General features: G+C 47.1%; 1 protein-coding gene and 1 pseudogene across 2 annotated transcripts; both read right to left on the reverse strand.

Moving 5' to 3' along the window:
- Positions 1-178: 178 nt before the first annotated feature.
- Positions 179-22,184, reverse strand: DNTTIP1 (deoxynucleotidyltransferase terminal interacting protein 1). Of its 2 annotated transcripts, none has more exons than XM_070381110.1 (13): positions 22,006-22,184; positions 21,358-21,428; positions 20,217-20,313; positions 13,845-13,943; positions 12,098-12,166; positions 11,781-11,837; positions 11,468-11,526; positions 10,087-10,135; positions 7,082-7,140; positions 6,921-6,981; positions 2,733-2,804; positions 651-706; positions 179-554 (listed from the first exon to the last, which is right to left on the reverse strand). In XM_070381110.1, the coding sequence occupies exons 1-13, from the start codon at positions 22,108-22,110 to the stop codon at positions 416-418; spliced, it is 993 nt and encodes a 330-aa protein (XP_070237211.1). In that variant the 5' UTR covers positions 22,111-22,184; the 3' UTR covers positions 179-415. The 2 variants fall into 2 exon arrangements, with proteins under 2 accessions (XP_070237211.1, XP_005897606.1); XM_005897544.3 differs by having other exon boundaries at positions 10,087-10,132; positions 22,006-22,183.
- LOC138990581 (U5 spliceosomal RNA) lies at positions 3,436-3,541 on the reverse strand (annotated as a pseudogene).
- Positions 22,185-22,194: the final 10 nt, after the last annotated feature.

A 22,194-nucleotide genomic window follows, 5' to 3' on the forward strand; every position in this document is an offset into this window, starting at 1 on the left:
AGAAACAGAGGGACAGGGAAGATTGGCAAAATACACGGTGTCTCCAGCTTCATCTCACAAAGCAGATGTTCGCGGGGGCACTGGGCTTCCTGGGGTGAGGGTGCCTGGTCCTTTTTTCCTACACCCACTTCCTCTAGAGCCCTTGATATTTTGTCAGGCCCCACTGGCAGACCTCACAGCAGGCTCACCATCTGTGTTTATTACAAACTGTTTAATTGCTTCTTATCCCAATAACTTTACAAATATAGAACCACATGCCAGTCTGGGGGTGCTCTGCAGTGAGTCACTACAAACTAGCCCAGGCATAGCTTAATGCCGCTGAGATCCATCTAGGAGCAGTCCCAGCAGTGGCCTCAGCCATGTGGGTACGAGGGCCTTGGAGGAGGGCTGCCAAGTGTAACCAGGGGACCCAGTTTCAGGTCTGTGGAGGTGCTTCGACAGCACGATGCTCATTCTCTGTCCGAAGTGTCTCCATGTACTTCCGCATCTTCTCAACCATCCAGGAGGGCAGGACAAAGGATTTCAGCTCCTCTAACTTCAGGTCCAGGCATCCTCTGGAACAGACATTGAGGAGGAGAGTTGGAGCAAGGGAGGATGTAGGTCCATGCTCATCCCAGTGGGGAGGGGAGAGCAGAGACTACTGGTTTTACCTGTAGTCATCGCTGGCAGCCAGGTCCCGGATGTCCTCCTCAATGAGAAGGTAGGCCTAGAGTAGGAGCAAAGGAGAGTCATCATTGCCTATGGTTCATTTCAGTCAACTTGATTAGCACTTTATTAAATGTCTGCTTAAAGTAAGGGCTGGAAGGGAGGGGCTGGTAGTCACAGTTTATAATTTAGCAATGGAGAGAGTAGGGAGAGACTGTCTGTCTGGGGAACAGTTCCTTGAGGCATTCTTTCACTTAAGTTGAAACTTTCTGGGTGCGAGAGTGGGCAATGGTGACTAATTTATCTATAGCTGCCATCTCTTGTAAAAAGGGACCCTGAGGTGTTTTAAAATTAAAGGGCCAATAAAAAGGAACACACTTGAGTCAGTGCTAATGAGGTGGATGAGCCTAGAGCCTATTATACAGAGTGAAGTAAGTTGGAAAGAGATAAACAAACATTGTATATTCCCCATATATATGGAATCTAGAAAGATGGTACTAATGATCCTATTTGCTGGGCAGTGATGGAGGTACAGACATAGAGAACAGACTTATTGACATGGGGGCGTGCGGAGTAAGAAGGAGACGGTGGGACAAACGAAGAGAGTAGCATGGAAACATATACACTAACATATGTAAAACAGATAGCCAGTGGGAATTTGCTGTATGACTCACGGAACTCAAACTGGGGCTCTGTGACAACCTAGTGGGATAGGATGGGGTAGGAGGTGGGAGGGAGGCTCAGGAGGGAGGGGACATATGTACCTATGGGTGATCCATGTTGATGTATGACAGAAACTAACACAATATTGTAATTATCCTTCAATCACAAAAGGGCCAGAGAGCCAGCAAAATACACATGGAAACAGGAAATCAGAAGGAAGCCATGTGTGAACCCTGGAACTAAGATAAGCTGGTTTTGAACTCTGAGGCAAAAGGGCAAACACGACAAACTGCACTGCTGTCCAGGCGCTGGGGTGTTGGTCCGGGGCCTGCAGAATTGCTTTGGCACAATGCCATGATCGGCCTTGGGAGAGCCCTCTTGTGAATTTACCACGTGGGCGATGATGTTCATCACATGAGTCTTCTGTGGGAGGCGTTTCTTTCCAGTCTTAGGGTCAGAAATAACTGTGTGTCCCTTGAGTCATTTGACTGTCTTCACCTCAGGGGCAAAGGAACTGAATCTGTGAAAACCTATAGACATGCACTGGTCTCCCAGTCTGGTAACTTAAAATTCCCCTGCCTTTTTTTCTTAAAACAACAACAATCCTTTTTTATAACTAGTCTTGCTCCTGCCTTAATTTTCGATCCGGCCTTTCCTTTTTTCCTCTCTTTTCTTATTTATGTTATGTGTTCACAGTAAGCTTCCTAAAATCTTTTTTTCAAAGAGAGTATAGCATAAATATTAGGAAATAAAAGGCAGCCAGGTAGGGGATGGTGCAGTGGCTTGCAAGGCCACTGAATTCTAACAGGAGCAGTCCCAGCAGTGGGGCTAAGTGCATCTTCAGATGAGAGACAGTGCGTGTGATGGACACACCCCACCATGACAGTTTTAGAATACACGTGAAGATGATTTTCCTAAGGATGTTGCTTGATCTGAGCTGAGAACTCTTCAAGTAGAAGTGATTCTGAAAGGGGCTGCCAGGTGTGGCAAACAAGTTTCACTGCATGTGCTAATTTTTTCTGACAAGGGGTACAGTCTGGGGCAGTGCTGAGAAGAGATTCCATAGTTGCGTCTGATGGCAGAGTTGTGATGGAGGGGTGAAATCTATCGACAGGCAGTGCATGATGGGAAAGAGTGTTAAGTGTGTCTTGTACTTGCTATTCTTATGTACAGCTAATATGAACTACATATGAGGGTGCCATGGGAGGGGGAGGGGGCAGTGTGTGGGAGACCCGGGCACAGGAGAGGAAAGGCAGGGGCTAGACGGGTCTTCAGCATGAAGGAACGGGCCCTCTCTACTCTTACAAGTCTCCTTTCTCATTTGTTGGGTGTGGACTCTCTCAGGTTTGGAGGCAGCTGTCACCAACAGCCCTGGTCCCTGGGCTGGTGGGTCCCTGGCAGTGGCACGTGTGAACAGTGCTTACCATCTTTCCCCCTGTTGCCCGCATATGGTGCTGCTCGGCCAGCCAGTGCTTGTCTTGGGGGTCAGCTGCATACTGTGAGGGATGAAGCCACAGGGGGAGACATTAGTCTGGTGTGATGGGAATTTTTCATTTGGTTCAGAACATACTTTTAGCCTTTGGGGCTTTCTTACCAACAAGACCTCTGGTGGCTAGAGAGGGCTCACTGACTTCTTCAGAGCAAACAGGGCTGAGTCCAGGAGGCCAGGGAAAGGGGCCCAATTCCCAGAGATTTAATACACTTCTAATTCCTTTCCCTTAAAAAAAATTTTTTTTTTTGTTTTTTCTTTTGGCCAAGACTCAAGGCTTGTGGGATCTCAGTTCCCCAACCAGGGACTGAACCTGGGGCATGGCAGTGAAAGAATGGAGTCCTAACCACTAGACCACCAAGGAACTCCCCACTTTGCTTTACTTTACTTTTTTATCTTTTATTATAACATCAAGGGGCTGCCCTGGTAACTCAGTTGGTAAAGAATCTGCTTGCAATGCAGGAGACCCAGGTTCAATCCTTGGGTGGGGAAGATCCCCTGGAGAAGGAAATGGCAAACTACTCCCATATTCTTGCCTGGGAAATCCCATGGACAGAGGAGCCTGGCAGGCTACAGTGGGGGTTTGCCAAGAGTTGGACATGATTTAACGACTAAACCACCACCATAACATCAAAGATTAGCCCTGCCAAGGGCTCTGAGTTGAACACTCAGAGTTGTTTCTCTCTACAGAAATCTTTAGTAAAAGGCAAAAGATATATTCGATTTCAAGAGAAACCAGAGTATCCTCCCTTTCCTTCCTTAAAACATAGCACCTCTGGCAACTGGTCAGACTGGTGACTATGTTTGAGGGCTGTACTCCTCTGTGAAGAAGTGATTGGAGGTGGCTTACAACATATGTGGTTATTAAGGTGACCAAATTTTCTAAAACCAAAGTGAGGACACTTTATGCCCTGGAGGCAGAAGAGCATCATGAGTAAGAACTTAATTGTGGGGTTCAGAGCTCAGCCCATAGGGAGCGCGTGTGGCGTGGAAAGTTGGAGATGATCATATGCGCAGGTAGCCAATTTGGCCTGGTGGGCTTTTAGGGGGTGGCAGGTTAAAAAAACAAGAAAGAAAAGAAAAAAAACTTGGTTCATAAATCTCGGTTTCTTCTACTTATTAGGTGGTGTAAATTGAGGCAATGATTTCTTTGAGACTCAGTTCCTTCATTTGTAAAACAGAGAGTATTAACACTTATAGGACTGTTGTTAAAATTAACAGAGTCAGCACATCCCTGGTGGTCCAGTGGATTAGAATCTGCCTGCCAATGCAGAGGACATGGGTTCAGTCCTGGTCGGCGAAGAGCCGACATGCTGGGGAGAAACTAAACCTGTGCGCCATAATTACTGAGTGCGCATTCAGCAGCTACTGAAGACCGAGTGCCTGGAGCCTGTGCTCCGCAACAAGCAAAGCCACTGTGATGAGAAGCCCGCACACCACAACTCGGGAGTAGACCCTGCTTGCCGCAACTAGAGAAGGTTGGACACAGACCCAGTGTAGCCAAAAACAAATAAATAATATTAAAAAACAAAAAAAAGAAGGGCTTCCCTGGTGGCTCTGTGGTGAAGAGTCCACCTGTCAATGCAAGGGATGTAGGTTCCATCCCTGATCTGGGAAGACCTCACATGCTGAGGAGCGACTAAGCCCACGCACCACAACTATTGAGTTTGTGCTCTAAAGCCTGGGAGCCTCAACTACTGAAGCCCGTGTGTCCTAGAGCCTGAGCTCTGCAACAAGAGAAGCCAAGGAATGAGAAGCCGGTGCATCGCAACTAGAGAGTAGACCCTGCTCTCCGAAAACAGAGCAAAGCCTGTGCAGCAACAGAGACCCAGCACAGTCAAAAATAAATCTTAAAAAAAAAAAAGTTAAATGAGGGGGACTTAATAACATGGACAAATCTCTTAAGGTATTATTCCCTAGATTTATAGTGGTCAGCACACTTTTTCTTAAATACTTTAGGCTTTGCTGGTCACGTAATCTTTTTCTTTTTAAATTACCCTTTAAAAACGTCATCACTCTGCGTTGGACAAAAACAGGCTACAGATTGGATTTGGCTCCAGGCTATGCAGCTTGCTTTACATTAGACTGTAAGCTCTGTGAGGGCAAGGAGCTGTGTGTGTCTGTTTTGCCCACTGCTGTATCTCTGCAGTCTGAGACTGCTCAGTACTCAATAGGTATTTGAATGACTGAATGAATTTTGGGGTGAAAAAAAAATTAGAGCAATATATATAGTATAAGACCAATAACATTAACAAAACATCAGTGAAGGACAAGGAGACACACACACACACGGGACTGAAAACTGCTACCATAGTGCTGGGGTGACCTTCAGGGAGAAGAGTCAGAGTCAAGGGTGAAGCGGAGTTTGGTGCCTTGTTCCCTATGAGCTTTAGTGTATTGTTTGAATCTTTTTACAAGAATGGGTTTATATATTATTTCTATAATTTAAAAAAGTTAAAAACAAAAAGGAAATTTGCAAAATGCCTTTAGAAGGACAAAAGAATGGGCAAAAGGTATAACGGGCAGTTTATAGAAGAAACACAAAAACTCTAAATGGATGAAAAGATGCTTATCATCAGTCGTAAAGAATTAAAAGTAAAAAACCAAAAACTTTTCCCCTCCACTTATTATTCTGAAAAGATTAAAGTAAGAGAGTATCTACTGGCCATGAGTTTATTACCAACGATAGGTCTAAGAACTGGGAAAGCATGCTGGTAATGACAGTTTACTGAGCCCTTGCTATGTTGGCATTGTCTGGGGGCTTTACTGTGCTTTATCTCTCTCTCTCTTTTTTTTAATAGAGGAAGTCCATTTTTTATTTTTTTTTGAAGTATAGCTGATTCATAATATCATACTAATTTCAAGTGTACAACACAATGATTCAATGTTTTTATAGACTATACTCCTTTTAAAGTTATTACTACTGACTTCCCTGGTGGTCCAATGGTTAAGAATCTGCCTTCTAATGCAGGGGATGTGGGTTTGATCCCTGGTCAGGGAACTAAGCCCGTGAGTCACAACTAAGACCTGATGCAGCCAAGTAAGTATTAAAAGGAAAAGTTACTGCAAAGAAAGGCTAGATTTTACTGCATTCTCTCTTAATTCTACCAACCATAAAAGGCTGGTTTGCATCCTTCTCATTTTACAGAGGACAAAACAGGCTCAGAAATGTGGAGCCACTTGCCCAAGGTCACATGCTAGTCAGTAATGGAACAGGACTGAGATGATACTCTAAACCATTGCACAAAAGGAACTGGAAGTAGGTCTAAGAGCATATCCATTTGGCAATGACGCCAGCGAGGGTCTTGGACAAGGTGGATCTTACAGAACAGTCAGGCAGAGAAAAGGGTGGGGGTGGTGGGGGAAGGTCATCAAAGGAACAGCAGGACTGAAGACACTAGGGAGGAAAATGAAGTAGTAGCACGCAGGCCAAAACACAGGTTGAAAATCCCCAAACTAAGACCGGTAAGATAGAAGTAGGTTTACCCTTTAAAGAACTTGAACTTGCACCGAATGTAGCGCCCAGAGCCCATGATTCTGAGACCCCAGGAGCTGTTCTGACAAGGGGCACCGAGTCTTGCATGTAGGTGCAAAAACCATTAGCCTGAACACGTGCATGTTACCTTTTTTCTAATGTATTTGGATGCTCCTGTGACTGATAAAATACAAACTTATTTAAGAGCATGAATTCATGCCCTCCCAGATCCATTATTTTCTCAAATAGTGGAGACCAAAGCATACCTCAGACGAGGAGTCCCCTCTTTGGAAAACGTTAGAACTGCTTGCAATCTCTTTATTTTGCAGACAAACGAATACAGCAGTGGTTAAGAGCTCAGGATTTGCAGGAGACAGAATCCTGACTCACATCCAAGCGGTAACATAAGTGTAGCACTTAAAACCATGTTTGACACGCAGCAAATAGACGAGGACAGGAGCTATGTTATGAGGCACAGAGGTGTTGAGTCAATTACAAAAGGTAAAGGTTAAGGGCAGAGGGGCCACTAGAACCCTGCTGCCCTGGCTCCTGGGTCAGGGTTTACTCCAGGTTCCTCTGGGCCATGGAGAGCTCCCAGTGCCGCCTACTCCACGGCCAGGGTTGGCCCGACTCCTGGCACTCACGTACCTTAAAGAGGTGTGGGTGCTTGATGTAGATTCTCCCTCGGGTGCCCCCCATCCCCAGGGCCCTGCAAGGCAACAGACGAGTGGTGAGGATCCCAACAGGTGTGGTGCTCAGGGGGACCCCTCAGGGCCCCCTCCCTCAGCACCAATTCCGTATAGACTTACTTGTTGGCTCGAGATCCCAACACGAAGGTGGTAGATTCGTTCAGCCGAGCTGGGTCCCACTGTGCAAAAGACAGAGAGGCTGGTGAGGTGGAGGTTTATCTGGTGGGCAGGACAGAAACTCTCCCCCGCCCTCTCCTACCATCATCCTTGACCATTACTGAACAAACAGCTGATTTAAGAAACTGAATACTTTTAAAATACTGCACACTGTGCTATATACTGTGGAGAGGGGAATGGGGGACTGGGGCTAAGGGGATGAATCAGGGACAGTCTCTGTTCTCCACAGGGTCACAAATGCACATGTGGACAATGATACCTCTATACGGTGGGCAGTGACACAGACGAGTGCAAGGCCTGATGGGAGTCAAGGGGAGGGTAACAGAAGGGCTTCCTTGAAGGGTGACTCCCAAGGTGGTGCTGGCAGAGAGCACAGCTGGACAGTGAGAGGGGAGGCAGGAGGGGTAGCGCAAACAGGCAGGTGACGGTTGGGGAGCTCGTGGGAGAAACCACAGCAGCTGTGTGCTGCTGAAAGAGTGAGCATTCGGGAGTGGCAATGGATGGGGCTGGGGGGAAGCAGAGCGGGGCTGGGGGCGCTCATTCACTATGTGGACGGCTTTTTATTTGTTTATCCTGGAGGTGATGGAGTCACTGAAGGCCTCTAGGCAGGAAGAGCTGGATCTGCGTTCATGATAGCTTGCTCTTCTGTAACTAGGCTAACGGGCGTGAAGTGGCTCGACTATAGGAGGGGTGGGCAGTTAGAGGCAGTTGTACAGACCAGTTTGGAAAATGAGGAGGAATTCCCTGGTGGTCCAGTGGTTAGGACTCTGCGCTTCCACTGCAGGGGGGATGGGTTTGATCCCTGGTTGGGGAACTTAAGGTCCTGCATGCCAGTTTGGCCAAAAAAAAAAAAAGGAAGATGAGGGCCGCAGTAGTAGGATGAAGGAAGAAGAGGGACTAGGAACCTCTTTAGGGAATTTATTTGGGAGGCAGAATCAGCTGGGACTGGATGTAGGGAGGGGAAGGGAAGGAAGAGGCAAAGATGCCTCAAGAAGAGAAGGTTGAAGTGGGTCTGGGAGAAAGATTCTGGTTTCAACTCTGGATACGCTGAGTTTGAAATTCTATGGAGATTCCAGGCCAAGAGCTCCAGCAGACAGTAGGATATACAGGTTTTAAACTAGAGGGAAAGGTGGGGGTACAAACCAAGAGGTAAGGCAACTTCAGCAAGTACTAGTCCCCAAGATCTAACAAGCGTGGATGCTTTAGGTCATCCAGAGAGAAACCTGAGGTGAAGTGGGCAATGGAGAGAATTCTGGGGAATGCCCACTTATACAGGCCACTGCAGAGGAAGGACTCACTGGAGAGAGAGCAGGGGTGTTTGGAGAGGAAGACAGAGCTCTAGGAGGCTGCGGGATCACCGGCTCCAAGGAAGCAGAGGTGAAGAAGGCAGGCATGGGCACTGGGGGAGGCAGCGGGCCAGTACAATAACAGGGGGACCATTTCCACTGGACACAGCCTCGATTTGGATGGTGGAGCTTTCACCTATCATTTATGACTGGACGGTGGGCTTGCATGTATGATTTTAGTTGAAGAAAAGATTCTATTCTTACACCAGTCATAATGGCCATCACCAAAAAATCCATAAACAACAAATGCTGGAGAGGGTGTGGAGAGAAAGGAACCTTCCTGAATTGTTGGTGGCGACATAAACTGGTATAGCCACTATGGAGAACGGTATGGAGGCTCCTTTAATAACAGCTACCATATGACCCTGCAATCCCACTCCTAGGCATATATCCAGAGAAAAACTTGCTCCCCAAAGATACATGCACCTCAGTGTTCACTGCAGCACTGTTTACAATGGCCGAGACATGGAGACAACCTAGACCTCCATCAGCCGAGGAGTGGATAAAGACGACGTGGCACGCACACAATGGAATACTATTCAGCCATTAAAAAGAATGAAATAAGGTCATCTGCAACAAACTGGATGCAACTAGAGAAATGTCACACTGAGAGCAGTCAGGCAGAGAAGGAGAAATATCATGGGACACCACTTACATGTGGAATCTAAAAAGAAACGATACAAATGGAATGACTTACAAAACAGAAAGCGACTCCCAGACTTAGAAAACGAACTAATGGTTGCTGGCGGAGGGGTAGAGGGTGGGGCAGGGAGGGAAGGGACAGCTAGGGACTTTGGGAATGGCATGCATACTCTGTTATGTTTAAATGGATAACAAACACCTGTACAGCATGTGGAACTCTGCTCAATGCTATGTGGCAGCCTGGATGGGAGGGGGGTTGGGGGAGAATGCATACATGTACGTGTATGGCTGAGTTCCTTCACTGTTCAGTTGAAACTATCACAACATTGTTAATTGGCAGACCCCAAAACAAAATGTTTTTGGTGTTAAAAATATTAAAATTAAAAAAAAAAAAAGCCTGCAAACAACTGTTCTGGAGGCAACAGAAGCTACAGTTTTAAGAACCCAGACTGGTGTCCCTGGACCTTGGCTTTACACAGCTCTGCCACTTACTCGGTATGTGACTTTGGGCAACTCTGTAGTCCTTAGTATCTTCAAGCGTATCAAATGTGTAGGATAACAGATAAAATAATTTCTGCCATGAGGTAGGAAAGGAAGCTCATGAACCATAGAAAGGTAACAGAATCTCTCTCAACAGGTTGTGATAAAGATTAAATGAGGCAATCCATACCAAAGATGTAGGGCAGTGCCTGTAAGTACTGGATAAGTCTTGGTGACACCGAGCTTTTACAGGGAGAAGGCTGCAGCAAAGACCAAGCCCTCTCTTTGTTTTGCCCCTAATTTCAATCCTTACTTGGGATCCTCCTGGAAGCCAGAGTGGGGAGGTAGGCGGGCGGGTAAAATGGCTCTGGCGCACACATCCTTCACCCAGCCCCACCCCCTTTCCCTCAAGGGGGAGCCCAGAGCTTGGACTGGGGTCTCCCTGGGACAGCAGTCACTGCCATGCTCACAGCATCATACCTTGGGGCCCTCCCGGCGAATTGGTTCACAGGATTTTGGTTTCCATCTGCTTGGAGGGAAAAAGGAAAGGTGAATTCTCCGAGATAGGGCCTAGGACTGCAAGAAAGTTTGCTGCTACCGGTGGGAGCTCCTCATACACTCTCACTCCAGCCCTAGGGAGACTGCTGCCTGGTCCCCGTTAGAGGGGGTGCAAAGGGAAAAAGAACGGGTCCTAGTCCACTCGAGGACTCGCTCTGACACCATCTAGCCGTGTGGGCAAGTCCGGGAACCTCTCTGGGCTGCAGTTTCTCACCTGTCTGAAGAGGTAACAGTAGCAACTCCCAGTCTTGTGTAAGTGAGGAATGAACTTGCTTCAGGCAGGAGACAAGTCTAAGGTATAAGGATTACACTAATCCATCTCTTAAGCTGGTGGTTTCAAACTATCTCCATCTCTCTTAACCAGATCAGTGCGGCTCCTCCTCACCCTACCCCCAAACCTTGGCCATGCCATGCAGCTTGCAGGATCTCAGTTCCCTGACCAGGGAGGCTTTATCTTTTTTACATATTGGTATTAGGCTTCCACGTAAAGCTGTTTGAAAAAGATTCTGTTCCTTCAACAGTCTTTGAAAATGACCATCCTGGAGGCAATGTGGTATAGTTTTGCCTTTTATTAGCCGTCTGACTTTGGGCAAGTAATTGTGAGTCTGTTTCCTTATTTGCAGAATTAATTATACCTTTGTCAGAGGGTGGTTGGAAGAATTAAAAGGAAACGTATATATTAGGTGTTCAGACCAGTGATGGCACATTACAAGCATTCGTGTGTGTGTGCCAAGTCACTTCAGTCGTGCCTGACTCTGTGTAGCCCACGCCAGGCTCCTCTATCCACGGAATTCTCCACGTAAGAGTACTGGAGTGTGTTGCCACGCCCTCCTCCAGGGGATCTTCTTGACCCAGGGATCAAACCCACATCTCCTGCGCCTCCTGCATTGCAGGTGGATTCTTTACAGCTGAGCCACTGGGGAAGCCCCACAAGCATTTGGTACATACAAATAAAACAAAATTCTGGTGTTTAAAGAAAAACTTTGGTGTTTAATGAAGCTGGGCTGAACTGTTCTGGGGTAAAAGCAAGATACGACACCCTCCTCGCTGCCTTCTTCCCTCAGCCCTCAGACTAGAGAACTCTCCTTCCTGGGTTCTTGCACAGATGAGTCTGAGTCTGCCAGGCTGCCAGGTGGTGGACTCCGGCCTCCCCTCCTCCAGGCCCACCCCCGCACGCTCCTCCCTGCGGCTCTGCTGGCCTCTACTCATACCATGCCCGCAGCGGCTGGGTCGACTCCGGCCCCACCTCCCCCAGGCCCACCCCCGCGCGTTCCTCCCCGCGGCTCTGCTGGCCTCTACTCACACCATGCCCGTGGCGGCCCGGTCGTTTGCCAGGATGTGTCCCGGAGGCCGTCCCTTCCGCTGCCACAGAGAACAGAACAGCCGTGAGAGGCCTGGCCCTGTGGGAGCCCCCAGCCCACGGGCAGGACCAGGGTCACCTGAAGGAGGCGGCTTCCCTGCGAGGCCAGATGACGCTCGGGGGTGAGCGGGAAGGGTGACTGTGCCTAGGACTCCTGCCTCTCATGCTAGAAAGGCCCCAAGGGGCGCTGAGGAAGCCCACCCTCTTCTGGAGCTGCAGGGCCTTTACCCAGGCAGAAAATGAGGAGACGGTTCACCTTTTTGGGAATGGGGCTTCCTCGGAGGGCACACTCCTCTTCTGCCTGCCGGCCACGCTGGGGGTGGGGAAGGGAAGGGAGTCAGATGGAGGCCACTGCCCGGGAGCTGCAGGTCCCCGGGGCCGCAGAAGAGAAAAGCCCTGGAACACACCCTCTGGCACCCCCGAGCCAGGACTCAGCAGCCCTCTTGGCACGATGCCATTCAGACCTGGTCCCACAAACGGGGGTCCGTGCAGCCTCCTTGGGGCTACAGAGCTCTCCAGCCTCCCAGTCTGATTGGTCCTCCCTGCAAAACACTGGCACACAGGGACTCTGACCTTTATCCCTGGAAGCTCATGTGTCAGTCTGGGTATTACTTTTTCTCCATCTGAAAACAGTAGTTTAGCCTGAAGGGAAAAGACAAAAAAAAGTGTTATCAGTCACTCTTTTGGTGGGTAAACCTATCTACCTCCACTAGATACAACTTCAAACTCTGTTAAAACTTTTTCATGGTCAGTACAAAGGGACCCTGAAATAGTTATACAAATAAACACCTTTTTTGAAAACCCTGAATAATGAAGGATCATTACTGGAAAATTACAAAAATGTAAATAAGCAAAAATTAAAAAAAAAAAATCTGAAACCTCAGTTCCCACAGAATACTATTAACATTTCAATGTAAGACTCTTCTTGACTTTTTCCATGTAAACATATGCTAAACATTTTTTTTCTAAGTATATGCACTGATATTAAACATGTTCCTCAGTAAGCTGCTGTTTTGTTTTGTTTTGTTTTTAATAAATATTGAGTGCCTAGTATGTCAGTGCCGGAGACACAGCAATTAATAGCACAAGCAAGGGCTTTGCTCTTGTGAGCCTCATTCTATGGGTGATCTGGATGGCGACCAAAGAAACAAACACATAGAAAGGGGACTTGGGACCATGATCAGACACAATCCGACTCATCTTCAAAAACCTGGGGCTGGCTGCTCTGAGGATAGAGGGGAGGAAGGCAAATGGGGAAGCAGCTCAGGGCTGAGCTGTATGTTTAGAATCATCAACAGCTACACTGGCTTCAAAGCCACAGGACCAGGTAAAGGCACCTGGAAGGACAGGGAGCCAGAGACGAGACGGGATTTGTGAACAAAACAAAACAAAGAGCGCTGCTCAGCTCTATGAGGGTTAAGTTGTAACCCACTGCAAGTAGACTGCACGCCGAGGGAAATTCTAGATGAAAAAGCGGCACTCTGTGCTTTGGGAAAACAGGTCCTCAGACAGATGAGATGCGTATCTCAGGTTTGAGGCCCTGGTCTTGCTCTTTTCTGAGGCTGTGCCTGAGCAGCTTGCCAGCCAACCTCCCAGAAGACATTACTCTCTCAACTCATGATAGTGAGGGACGGGGAAGCCTGGCATACTGCAGTCCGTGGGGTCACCAAGAGTCGGACACGATTTGGCGACTGAACACCAACAACATAAGAGGACTGAACTCCAGTCTGCCCTTGCGGCTGTCGTCATGAAGCAAATTCCATCTCTGACAGCTAATGGCTCACAGTCAAGCACAGAATCTGGGTGATGTTGACAATTCCTATTAATAACAGCAGCTGACACATGCAAACAGGTTCACGACTATCTTGAGCACACAGCCATTTCTAGACCTGACGTCATGCCTCCTGACCACACCTTGGGAGGCAAGGAGGCAGAAAGGGCGGTACTTCTCGTGACACCAAAAGGGGCTGTGACTACGTGATCAAGTCACCACGCGCTTACAGAGGCGAGCCAGATCTTAGCTGTTCTACCTCCTGCTTGTTCTAAGCCACAATTTCTTCATCTGTAAACTAGGAATTGAAATGTGCCTTCTGTACAGGTTTCTTCTGAGATGGAAACGAACTCATGCAGGTGAAAGTGTCTACCATAGTACTTGGCATCTAGTAGCTACCTCCCTTCCCTCTGTCTTCAAAGCTCCAAGCCCTAAGTAAGTAGCTCACTGGGTTTCCTTCCAAATACCACTCATGATGAGACCGTATGTCTTCGCCGAGCCCGGAGGGCTAACCCCTGTGCCTACATCTCTCTTCCTCTTTGATCTCACCTGCTCCAGGCAGCTCCGACAGGCCTCCTGGATCAGCTGCTCAGCATCCACTTCTTCCCCGACATTGTCTCGTACATTCAGTGCTGCCTTCTGGAAGAACTAGGGAGAAGTACAATAGAAGACAGAGCCAGAAGTCCTGCTGATTTGCATCAACGGGAAGGGAATTGTACATAAAATCTACCCTTATAAAGAAGAGAAGGGGCTTCCCAGGTGGCTCAGTGGTAAAGAATCTGCCTGCCAATGCAGGAGACACACAAGACACAGGTTCGAGGAAGATCCCCTGGAGTAGGAAATGGCAACCCATTCAAGTATTCTTGCCTGGAAAATTCCATGGACAGAGGAGCTTGGTGTCCATGGAGTTGCAAAGAGTCAGACATAACTGAGCGACTAAGCACACACGTAAGCATGAAGAAGGGAAAGGCAATCATGACCATGCCGTGAGATCAGCCAGACTTAGATTCAGGTCCCTGGCTCTACTTCCCCTCTTTATCCACTCTTACAGAGGAGAACCATCATGGAGGTACTCAAAGAAGGGTCTTCACAGCAGTAATGTGTAGACAGTACAAAATCAAAGGATAACCTAAATGTCCAAGTACAACTGAAGTAAATTATGGACTATCTATACCATGAAGAAGTAGACAAGTATCAAAATCACAGTAAGGAAGGTACAGGAGAATATATTTTTGACACAAAAAGGTATTCATGATATATAGTAAAGTGAAGAAAGGAAGTTATTAAACAGTTTGGGATAGCATGAGACTAAAATAGCAAAAAGCAAGCATAGACAAAAGAACTGTGAGAATACACTATATTAAAGTGGCGATATCATGATTGTTTTCTCTCTTTTTTTTTTAACTATACCTCTTCTCAATTTCTATAATGTACATGTTTTACTTCCATAGAAGGAAAAAAAAAAAAAGGCCAGTGCCTGAGATGAACAGGTCAGGGAGGCCAGAAAAGACCCAGTGGGAGAAAAGCCTACTTGAATCCTGACTTCACCCAATCTGAGAGAAACATCTGTAGGTTGGGAGGGGTAAGACTTGGCCAGGCGCCCGGCTATCAGCAGCCCCAGCTGGCTGGGGAAAGGAAAGGCAGAAAGGTTCCTCCACCAGGTACGAGGGAGAGCTGGAGCCTGAAAGCACCAAGGGATAAGGTGACGCGAGGTCCAAACCGAGACACTGGGCACACATCAAAGACAGTCCGTGTCTCTAGGAGAGAAGATAGGTTCTCTCCGGCAAATAGAAAACTTCTGAAACCTAAAACCCATGAACCCCCCGAGGGAGACAACCATGCGGAAGTACAATCACTGACATATATGCCTTTGTTGTGTACACCAAACCAAGGAGGAGAGAGTGAAAGCACTGGATTAGAGAGCTCAAGAGTTTAGGAGGAAAAAAAAAAGAGTTTAGGGGGAAATTCTGCAGGCAAAATTAAGTGAAGTGATCAGGTGAGTTTGACTTCAAAACAAAAACTAAAAACTGGAGATTAATACTGGTGTTCAATGTCGACTAATGACTAAGTGAATGCTAAATGAAATAACATGGATACTTTACAAGCACCCTGTGAGGCGGGCAGTGCAAGGCATACGTAGGCTAAGCGTGAGCCACCTCCAGGTATGAGGGTAAATACGGAATTCTCAAGCACCATTGGTAGAAATGCAAAACGGCACAAAATTTCTGGAGAGAAATTTTCTTGAGGGAAAAATGTTTCCTCCTTTATCCACCGATTTCATCTTTATAACTTTATCCTTTAGAAATACTCTCACAGGTGAACAAAGATATACATTCAAAGTGTTCAACGTAGAACTGTTTGTAATAGAGAAAAATGTAAATAATCCAAGTGTTCTACGGACTAGCTAACAAACTGCAGTACATTCACACACTAGACTACTCTGCAACTATTACAAAACAGTCAGCGTGAGCTATTATGTACTGACCTAGAAACATGACCAAAATATATTGTTGCAGAACTGTGTAAAATGATCCTATGTATTTTTTAAACATGCATGTGCGTGCGCACACATACACACAAATAAATACAGGAGACTACATGATCGTTGTTAACAGTCTGGGATTCTGTAAGGTGAGTTTTAGTGATTTTTGGTTTTTACTTTTATTCAATTGATACTAATACCTATTACCTAGTCTACAATTAAGCTTTTTAAAAAAAATTAATTTATTTTTTATTGAAGGATAATTGCTTTACAAAATTCTGCTGTTTTCTGTCAAACCTCAACATGAATCAGCCAGAGGTATATATATATATACCCTCCCCATCCCACCCCTCTAGGCTGATACAGAGCCCGTTTGAGTTTCCCGAGCCTTACAGCAAATTCCCGTTGGCTATCTATTTTACATATGGTAATGTAAATTTCCGTGTTACCCTTTCTTTGCATCTCACTCTCTCCTCCCCTCTCCTCATGTCCATATGTTTATTTTCTATGTCTATTTCTCCACTGTTGCCCTGTAAATAATACCATTTTTCTAGATTCTGTATATATGCGTTAGAATACAGAATTTATCTTTCTCTTTCTGACTCACTTCACTCTGTATAATAGGTTCTAGGTTTACAATGAACCTTCTGCTGTATTTGCTATCACATAGCCATCTACCCATCCCATTTAATCCATCTATCACTCCATTTTCTAAGCTATATTATTAGAATATTTTTTAAAGTAGTATTTTTAAAGTAAAGCATTTAGTAGTATTTAAAATATTTTTAAAGTAAAGCATTTAGTAGTAACAAGAATAAATTGATAAAATTAAACATTTCTTGGATAAGATCAGCCATTTCTAGAAGTTATTATTCTAAACATTCTTAAGAAAATGGGTAGCTGAGATTTGGGAACACTATTAAACAAAGTGACCTGATGAGGCTGATCAACAGCCTGGACTTATCCGAAGCTGTGATGTAATCAAGTCATTTGTACCTTGTTCTAAAAACAAGCGTGGCAAGGAGGTATCTTCACAGACAACGTGAAGCCACAAACTGTGTTTATTCAGCATGTGTCCAGGAGAGAAAGTTCCTGAATCATGGTATCCACTATCTGGACAAGCAACAAGGAAAGTGCTTTGGAGACAGATAATCCTGGTCTAGTCTTTTCCTAGTGGCTTAACGCCTTTATTTCTGCGTATGTAAAGGTGCAGAGGTATAAGAATACTTGGGGCATCCTGGGAAGTGCAGAAGTTAGGGGCAGGAATAACTAGGTATACAGCAAGGGGTGGCTGCGGTCTGATCTCAGAGGGCCATATATGCCACATAAAGGAATTTGGATTTCACCCAGAAAAAAATGGAAAAGTCGTGGAGGGATTTTAAAGGATTTACATTTTAGAAATCACCGGATTTATGGAGGGTGGGCTGAAAAACGGAAAGAACAGAGGCAGTTAAGGATTACAGTGGGAGAAATAATGAAGGCCTGAACCAAGGCAGAGGCAAAGAAGAAGGGCAGGCTGGTCAGAGTGTGGGGTGGAATGTGCGGGACCCCAGGACTGAATTGGAAGATGCAGGAGGGCAGAGCCCACTGGACTCTGGTTTTTAAGTGGATGATGATCTCATTTAAATTGTCCCTGAGCTCCCGATGCCTCTGCTTGTTTCCATCTTCTTCATACCAAGTCAGAGGTGATTCTACCTTTACAGTTGCCTCTGGCAAATAACTTGGGAGTTATTTACTTCTCTTTTTCTTTTACCCGGCACTTCTGAATTACTGGCAAATCCTGTTTGCTACCTTTGAGACATATAGAATCTGACTTTTTCCTGGCACCCTTACTGCTAATACCCAAGCCACTATCATCTCAAGCCTCCTAACTGCTCCTCCTGAAGTCTACTCTCTCTATGACTGTCAGAGAGACTCTTTAAAAAATGTTCCTCATGAACTCTGCTCAAAACTCTCCAAGAGCCTCTGTTTTACTTGTAATAAAACCCAAAGTTCTGTCAACTGGGGGAAAAAAAGCACAACCTAAAAGTTGAGAGTTATGTTTTATTTGGCGGACAAAACTGAGGATTTAGGTCCAGGACGCAGCATCTAAGACAGCTTTGAGAGACGGCTCCAAGAGGGCAAAGTGGGGAGCCAGGATATCGACACAGGAATTTTTGCAACAAAGAGCAGGTAGTCGGAACATCAAAAGATTACCGTTAAATAAAGAAAACCAGCTATGTCCAGTTAAGGAATTTAGTGCTTTCCTATGTATGGAAAGATGCAAGAGTCTGGGCTCACTGAAACCACTCTTTTGACGTGTGCCTCAGCTTCCTGGGGCCAGAATCCTGTGCTTTCTCAGTCCCGAGTCCCCTCGGGGTGCACTGTTGGGGGTGGTTGCAGCAGTTGACCACTAGATGGCGGGCATCCTGTTTCTACCCCGAGTTCCCTTGGGGCTCCAGGCAGGGGGGCTGTAAAGAGATGGCTTGATGGCTGCAGCATCCTTTGTTTTCTGATGTGGCAGGTAATACTTTTCATTCACAGTTCTCATTCCGGCTTCAAAGTTCTGCCTGAGCTGAGTCTGTTACCGGTCTGGTCACCTCTCCTACTTCTTTCCTGGTTTGGTTGGCTCCCACCACACTGGCCACTCTGGTGCTTTGAACGTGCCAAGTATGCTCCTGGCTCAGGGCCTCTGCCCTTGTTCCCTTTGCCTGGATTGCTTTCCCTCCAGGTAAATGCATGACTTGTTCCTTCCTCACTCTTTTGGGTCTCTGCTCAAATGTCCTGTCTAGACACAATCTATGAAAGAGCACCTCTGTTCCCTACAGGTCACTGTCTTCTCCTTCTCTCTGGCATTCCCCGACAAAGGACACATTTATTTAAAGAGGGCAAGGACGCTGCCCATTTTGTTCCCTGTTACATCCTTAAGTGCCTAGAACAGTGCCTGAATTATGGTAAGTGAATAAGTGAAGTCGCTCAGTTGTGTCCGACTCCTTGTGACCCCATGGACTGTAGCCTACCAGGCTCCTCTGTCCATGGGATTTTCCAGGCAATAGTACTGGAGTGCATTGCCAAGGGCTTAGTAAATACTTCTCGAATGAAAGAATAAATACAAGAGAAGATTTAGGAAGAAAAACAAAAGAGTCCAGTCCTTAATATGCTGGGACTGAAGCATCTGTGGCAAATTCAGGTAGAGCCGTGTAGATTATTAATAGATATTAAAATGAATTTTAAACAGTAACAATGGTTATCTATTAAACAAGTACTAAAAACACTTGCATTCCAAGCATAGGCTGAGCACATTACACTCAAGTCATTTCATCCTCACCACAGCTTGGCACAACTAATGGAGCTGACCCTATGGGGCCTTGGAGGACAGGGAGCAGACTCCTCTCCCATATCCTCTGCTTTAAAACTCCTCAATAACAGCATCTGATGCACATTTCCTGAGTTGTCTAATAGATGTTAAAACCACCACGAAGTGGAAGAAATGAACTACCTGATGAACATGAGCAGAGCCTAAGTGTTAATAATGTTACTCCCTGTGATACCACATGGCCACCTCACCATCAACCAATCAGAGAATTGTGCACAAGCTGATCACATACCCTGGGACGCCCCTCCCTCACTTTGTCTTTAAAAATGCTTTGCTGAAACTTATTGGGGAGTCTGGGTGTTTCAAGCACTAGTCTAGTCCCCGGAGGGCTTCCCTGGTGGCTCAGTGGTAAAGAACCCACCTGCCAATGCAGGAGATGAGGGTCTGAAGATCCCATGGAGAAGGAAATAGCATCCCACTCCAGTAGTCTTGCTTGGGAAATCCCATGGACAGAGGAGCCTGGTGGGCTACAGTCCATGGGGCTGCAGAGTCGGCATGACTTAGTGACTAAGTAACTATAACAGAAACAAACTAGCCCCCAGCCTCCGTGCTTGGCGCTGCCCAGCAGTAAATGTTGCACTTTCCTTCACCACTACCTGCTGTCAGTAGATTGGTTTTACTGCGTGTTGGTGAGCAGACCCAAACTTGCTTGGGCTTCCTAGGCGGCGCTAGAGGTAAAGAACCCACTTGCCAATGCAGGAGACTTAAGAGACGCAGGTTTGATCCCTGGGTTAGGAAGATCCCCTGGAGAAGGATGTGGCAACCTACTCCAGTATTCTTGCCTGGAGAATCCCACGGACAGAGGAGCCTGGCGGGCTACAGTCCACGGGGTCACGAAGAGTTGGATATGACTGAAGTGACTTAGCACACACATGGGTGAGGAGACCCAAACTTGCTTTGGTAACAATAAGAGGTATTCAAATTACCCCCAAAGAGAAAAAACATTCTTGGAGTGGGGATTCCAAATTGGAAAACTTTAGGTATGTGTAGGTACTAGAAAGAGCTAGGAAGACTGTGATGCAAGGAAGGATCACCCATGAGTCTTAACTCCTATTTTTTTTTTTTGTCTCTGCATCCTTCTCACCTTCATGTACTTGTTGAAGACTGTCTGGATCTCCTCGTTGATGCTGGGCTGCAGGACAGCTCGGAGGAGGTCCATGGAGATGGCAGGATCTGTGAAACTGCAGAGGGAGGGAGGGGAAGAAGCCACAGTCAGAAGGCATGTTCCAAACATTTCCTTTCCCAATCTGCCAATTACTGACATAAGATCCTTCAACAATAACAGATGGCTTTGGGACTTCCCTGGCAGTCCAGTGGTTAAAACCCTATGCTTTCACTATAGGAAGCACAGATTTGACCCCTGGTCAGGGAACTAAGATACTGCATGCCATGTAGTGTGGCTAGAAAAAGAAAAAAACAAACCACCCCCAAACAATCAGATGACTTTTACTGAAAACTAGCTATGTGTCCAAGTTCTGTGCAAACCACATAGACGTGGGACTTCATTTCATACTCATAACGCTATGAAATGGGCATTATTTTTAAAGTGTTTTAGTAGATATACTTAATACACTGTAAGTTTTAGTGAACATCCATTTAATCACTACTCAGGTCAAGACTTCCCAGATAGTACTAGATGTAAAGAATGCGCCTGAGATGCAGGAGATGAGGGTTCAATCCCTGGGTCTGAAGATCCCTCTGGAGGAGGGCATGGCTACCCACTCCAGTATTCTCGGCTGAGAATCCCATGGTGGGCTACAGTCCATAGGGTTGCAAAGACCTGGACACCATTGAAGCGAATTAGCATACACACACACACATACAGGTCAGGAAACATATACAGGTCAGGAAACATATACAACCAGCATCCCAAAGACCCGTCTTGTGCTCCCTCCCTTCCCTGAGATGGAGACTATGACGCCCATGTTTCTCATAACCTCCATGCTATTCTGCCTCTTTGGCAGCTTTAAACACAAGAGCCATTGAATGTTAGGGACCTTGGGCATTGTCCCTAGGTTACACCCTAACCCTAATCAACACCCCTCCCCCTCGTTTTGAGTTCAGGGGGGAAATGACTTGCTCAAGATCACACAGAGAGTTACAGAATCTGAATCTCCTCTTTCTACTGGCTGATGAACTCTTTCTTAGCCCTGTGCAGTGGGGACCGCAAAGCTGCCCTCCACGCCAGTGCCTGGGAGAGACATCCCATCCGGGGCTAACCTTACCTTGTGGTCATCTGTGAGCGGCGGCCCCTCCGCTGCACCTGCCGGTGCTTGATCATTATGTTCCAAGGGTTCTGTGGGGACCAAGGGAGCAGATGTCACCGAGGTCCGTAACACTGGCGTGGAGGTGGAGCGTGGGTATTAAGTTACACCTCAGACATTCCTGCTTCTCGGGTGCTTTCACCGTCTCTGCCACCTTGGGGGTAGGGCGGTGCGGGGGAAGGCCCGGCCGGGCAAAAGGAACCGAGGGAAAGTTTCCTGCCTCCAAAGTCCCAACCCTACTTTTCAGAAAAGGGTGGAGGAAGGAGACCAGTGTTTACCGAGGGTCTACTCTGCCAGATGATGTGCTGGGAGCTTTACCCGCATTTATTATCCCTCCCCCCCGACAACTTTATGAGGCAAGGGCTAAGCATCTCCATCTTCCTGAAGATAAAACTGGGGCTCAGGGGCTTGACAGGGCCGGCCCACGTCACCTAGCTTTAGGAGGGCGGCACCAGAATTTGAAGCCAGGTCGTCGGACTGCGACAATGCCAACCCCCTCGGTAGATCAGCCGCCGCGTTCTCTCCCCCGCGGGCCAGGGTCCCAGGAGCCCGAGGCCCTGCCCGGCCCGAGCCCAGGCCCGGCCGGGGCCTCCCCGGGGGCGCCCTCACCGTGAGAACCAGCTGCCCCGCTGCGCCCGCGTCTCCCAGCTCGGGCCCACCCCGCTCTGCCCCGCCGGGTCCCCGCGGCTGCTCAACGTCGCCAGTGGCCCCCATGGCGCCACGGGCCCCCACAACTTCAGTCCGACTCTGCCACCGGCCGGAAAGTGGCCCCGTGACGTCATTGGAGCGCGCCGCCCT

The sequence above is a fragment of the Bos mutus genome, chromosome 13 (assembly GCF_027580195.1).
Source record: "Bos mutus isolate GX-2022 chromosome 13, NWIPB_WYAK_1.1, whole genome shotgun sequence".
Classification (NCBI taxonomy): Eukaryota; Metazoa; Chordata; class Mammalia; order Artiodactyla; family Bovidae; genus Bos; species Bos mutus.

Bases quoted from the DNA above. Each gene is read 5' to 3' on its own strand.
- DNTTIP1 (XM_070381110.1), bottom strand. From the start codon at position 22,110: ATGGGGGCCACTGGCGACGTTGAGCAGCCGCGGGGACCCGGCGGGGCA. The intron at 11,838-12,097 runs GTCAGAGTCCCT...CCCCACCCCCAG, and splicing joins ATGAGCTTCCAGGGATAAAG to CGTGGCCGGCAGGCAGAAGA. The intron at 2,805-6,920 runs GTACGTGAGTGC...CATCCCTCACAG, and splicing joins AGCACCCACACCTCTTTAAG to TATGCAGCTGACCCCCAAGA.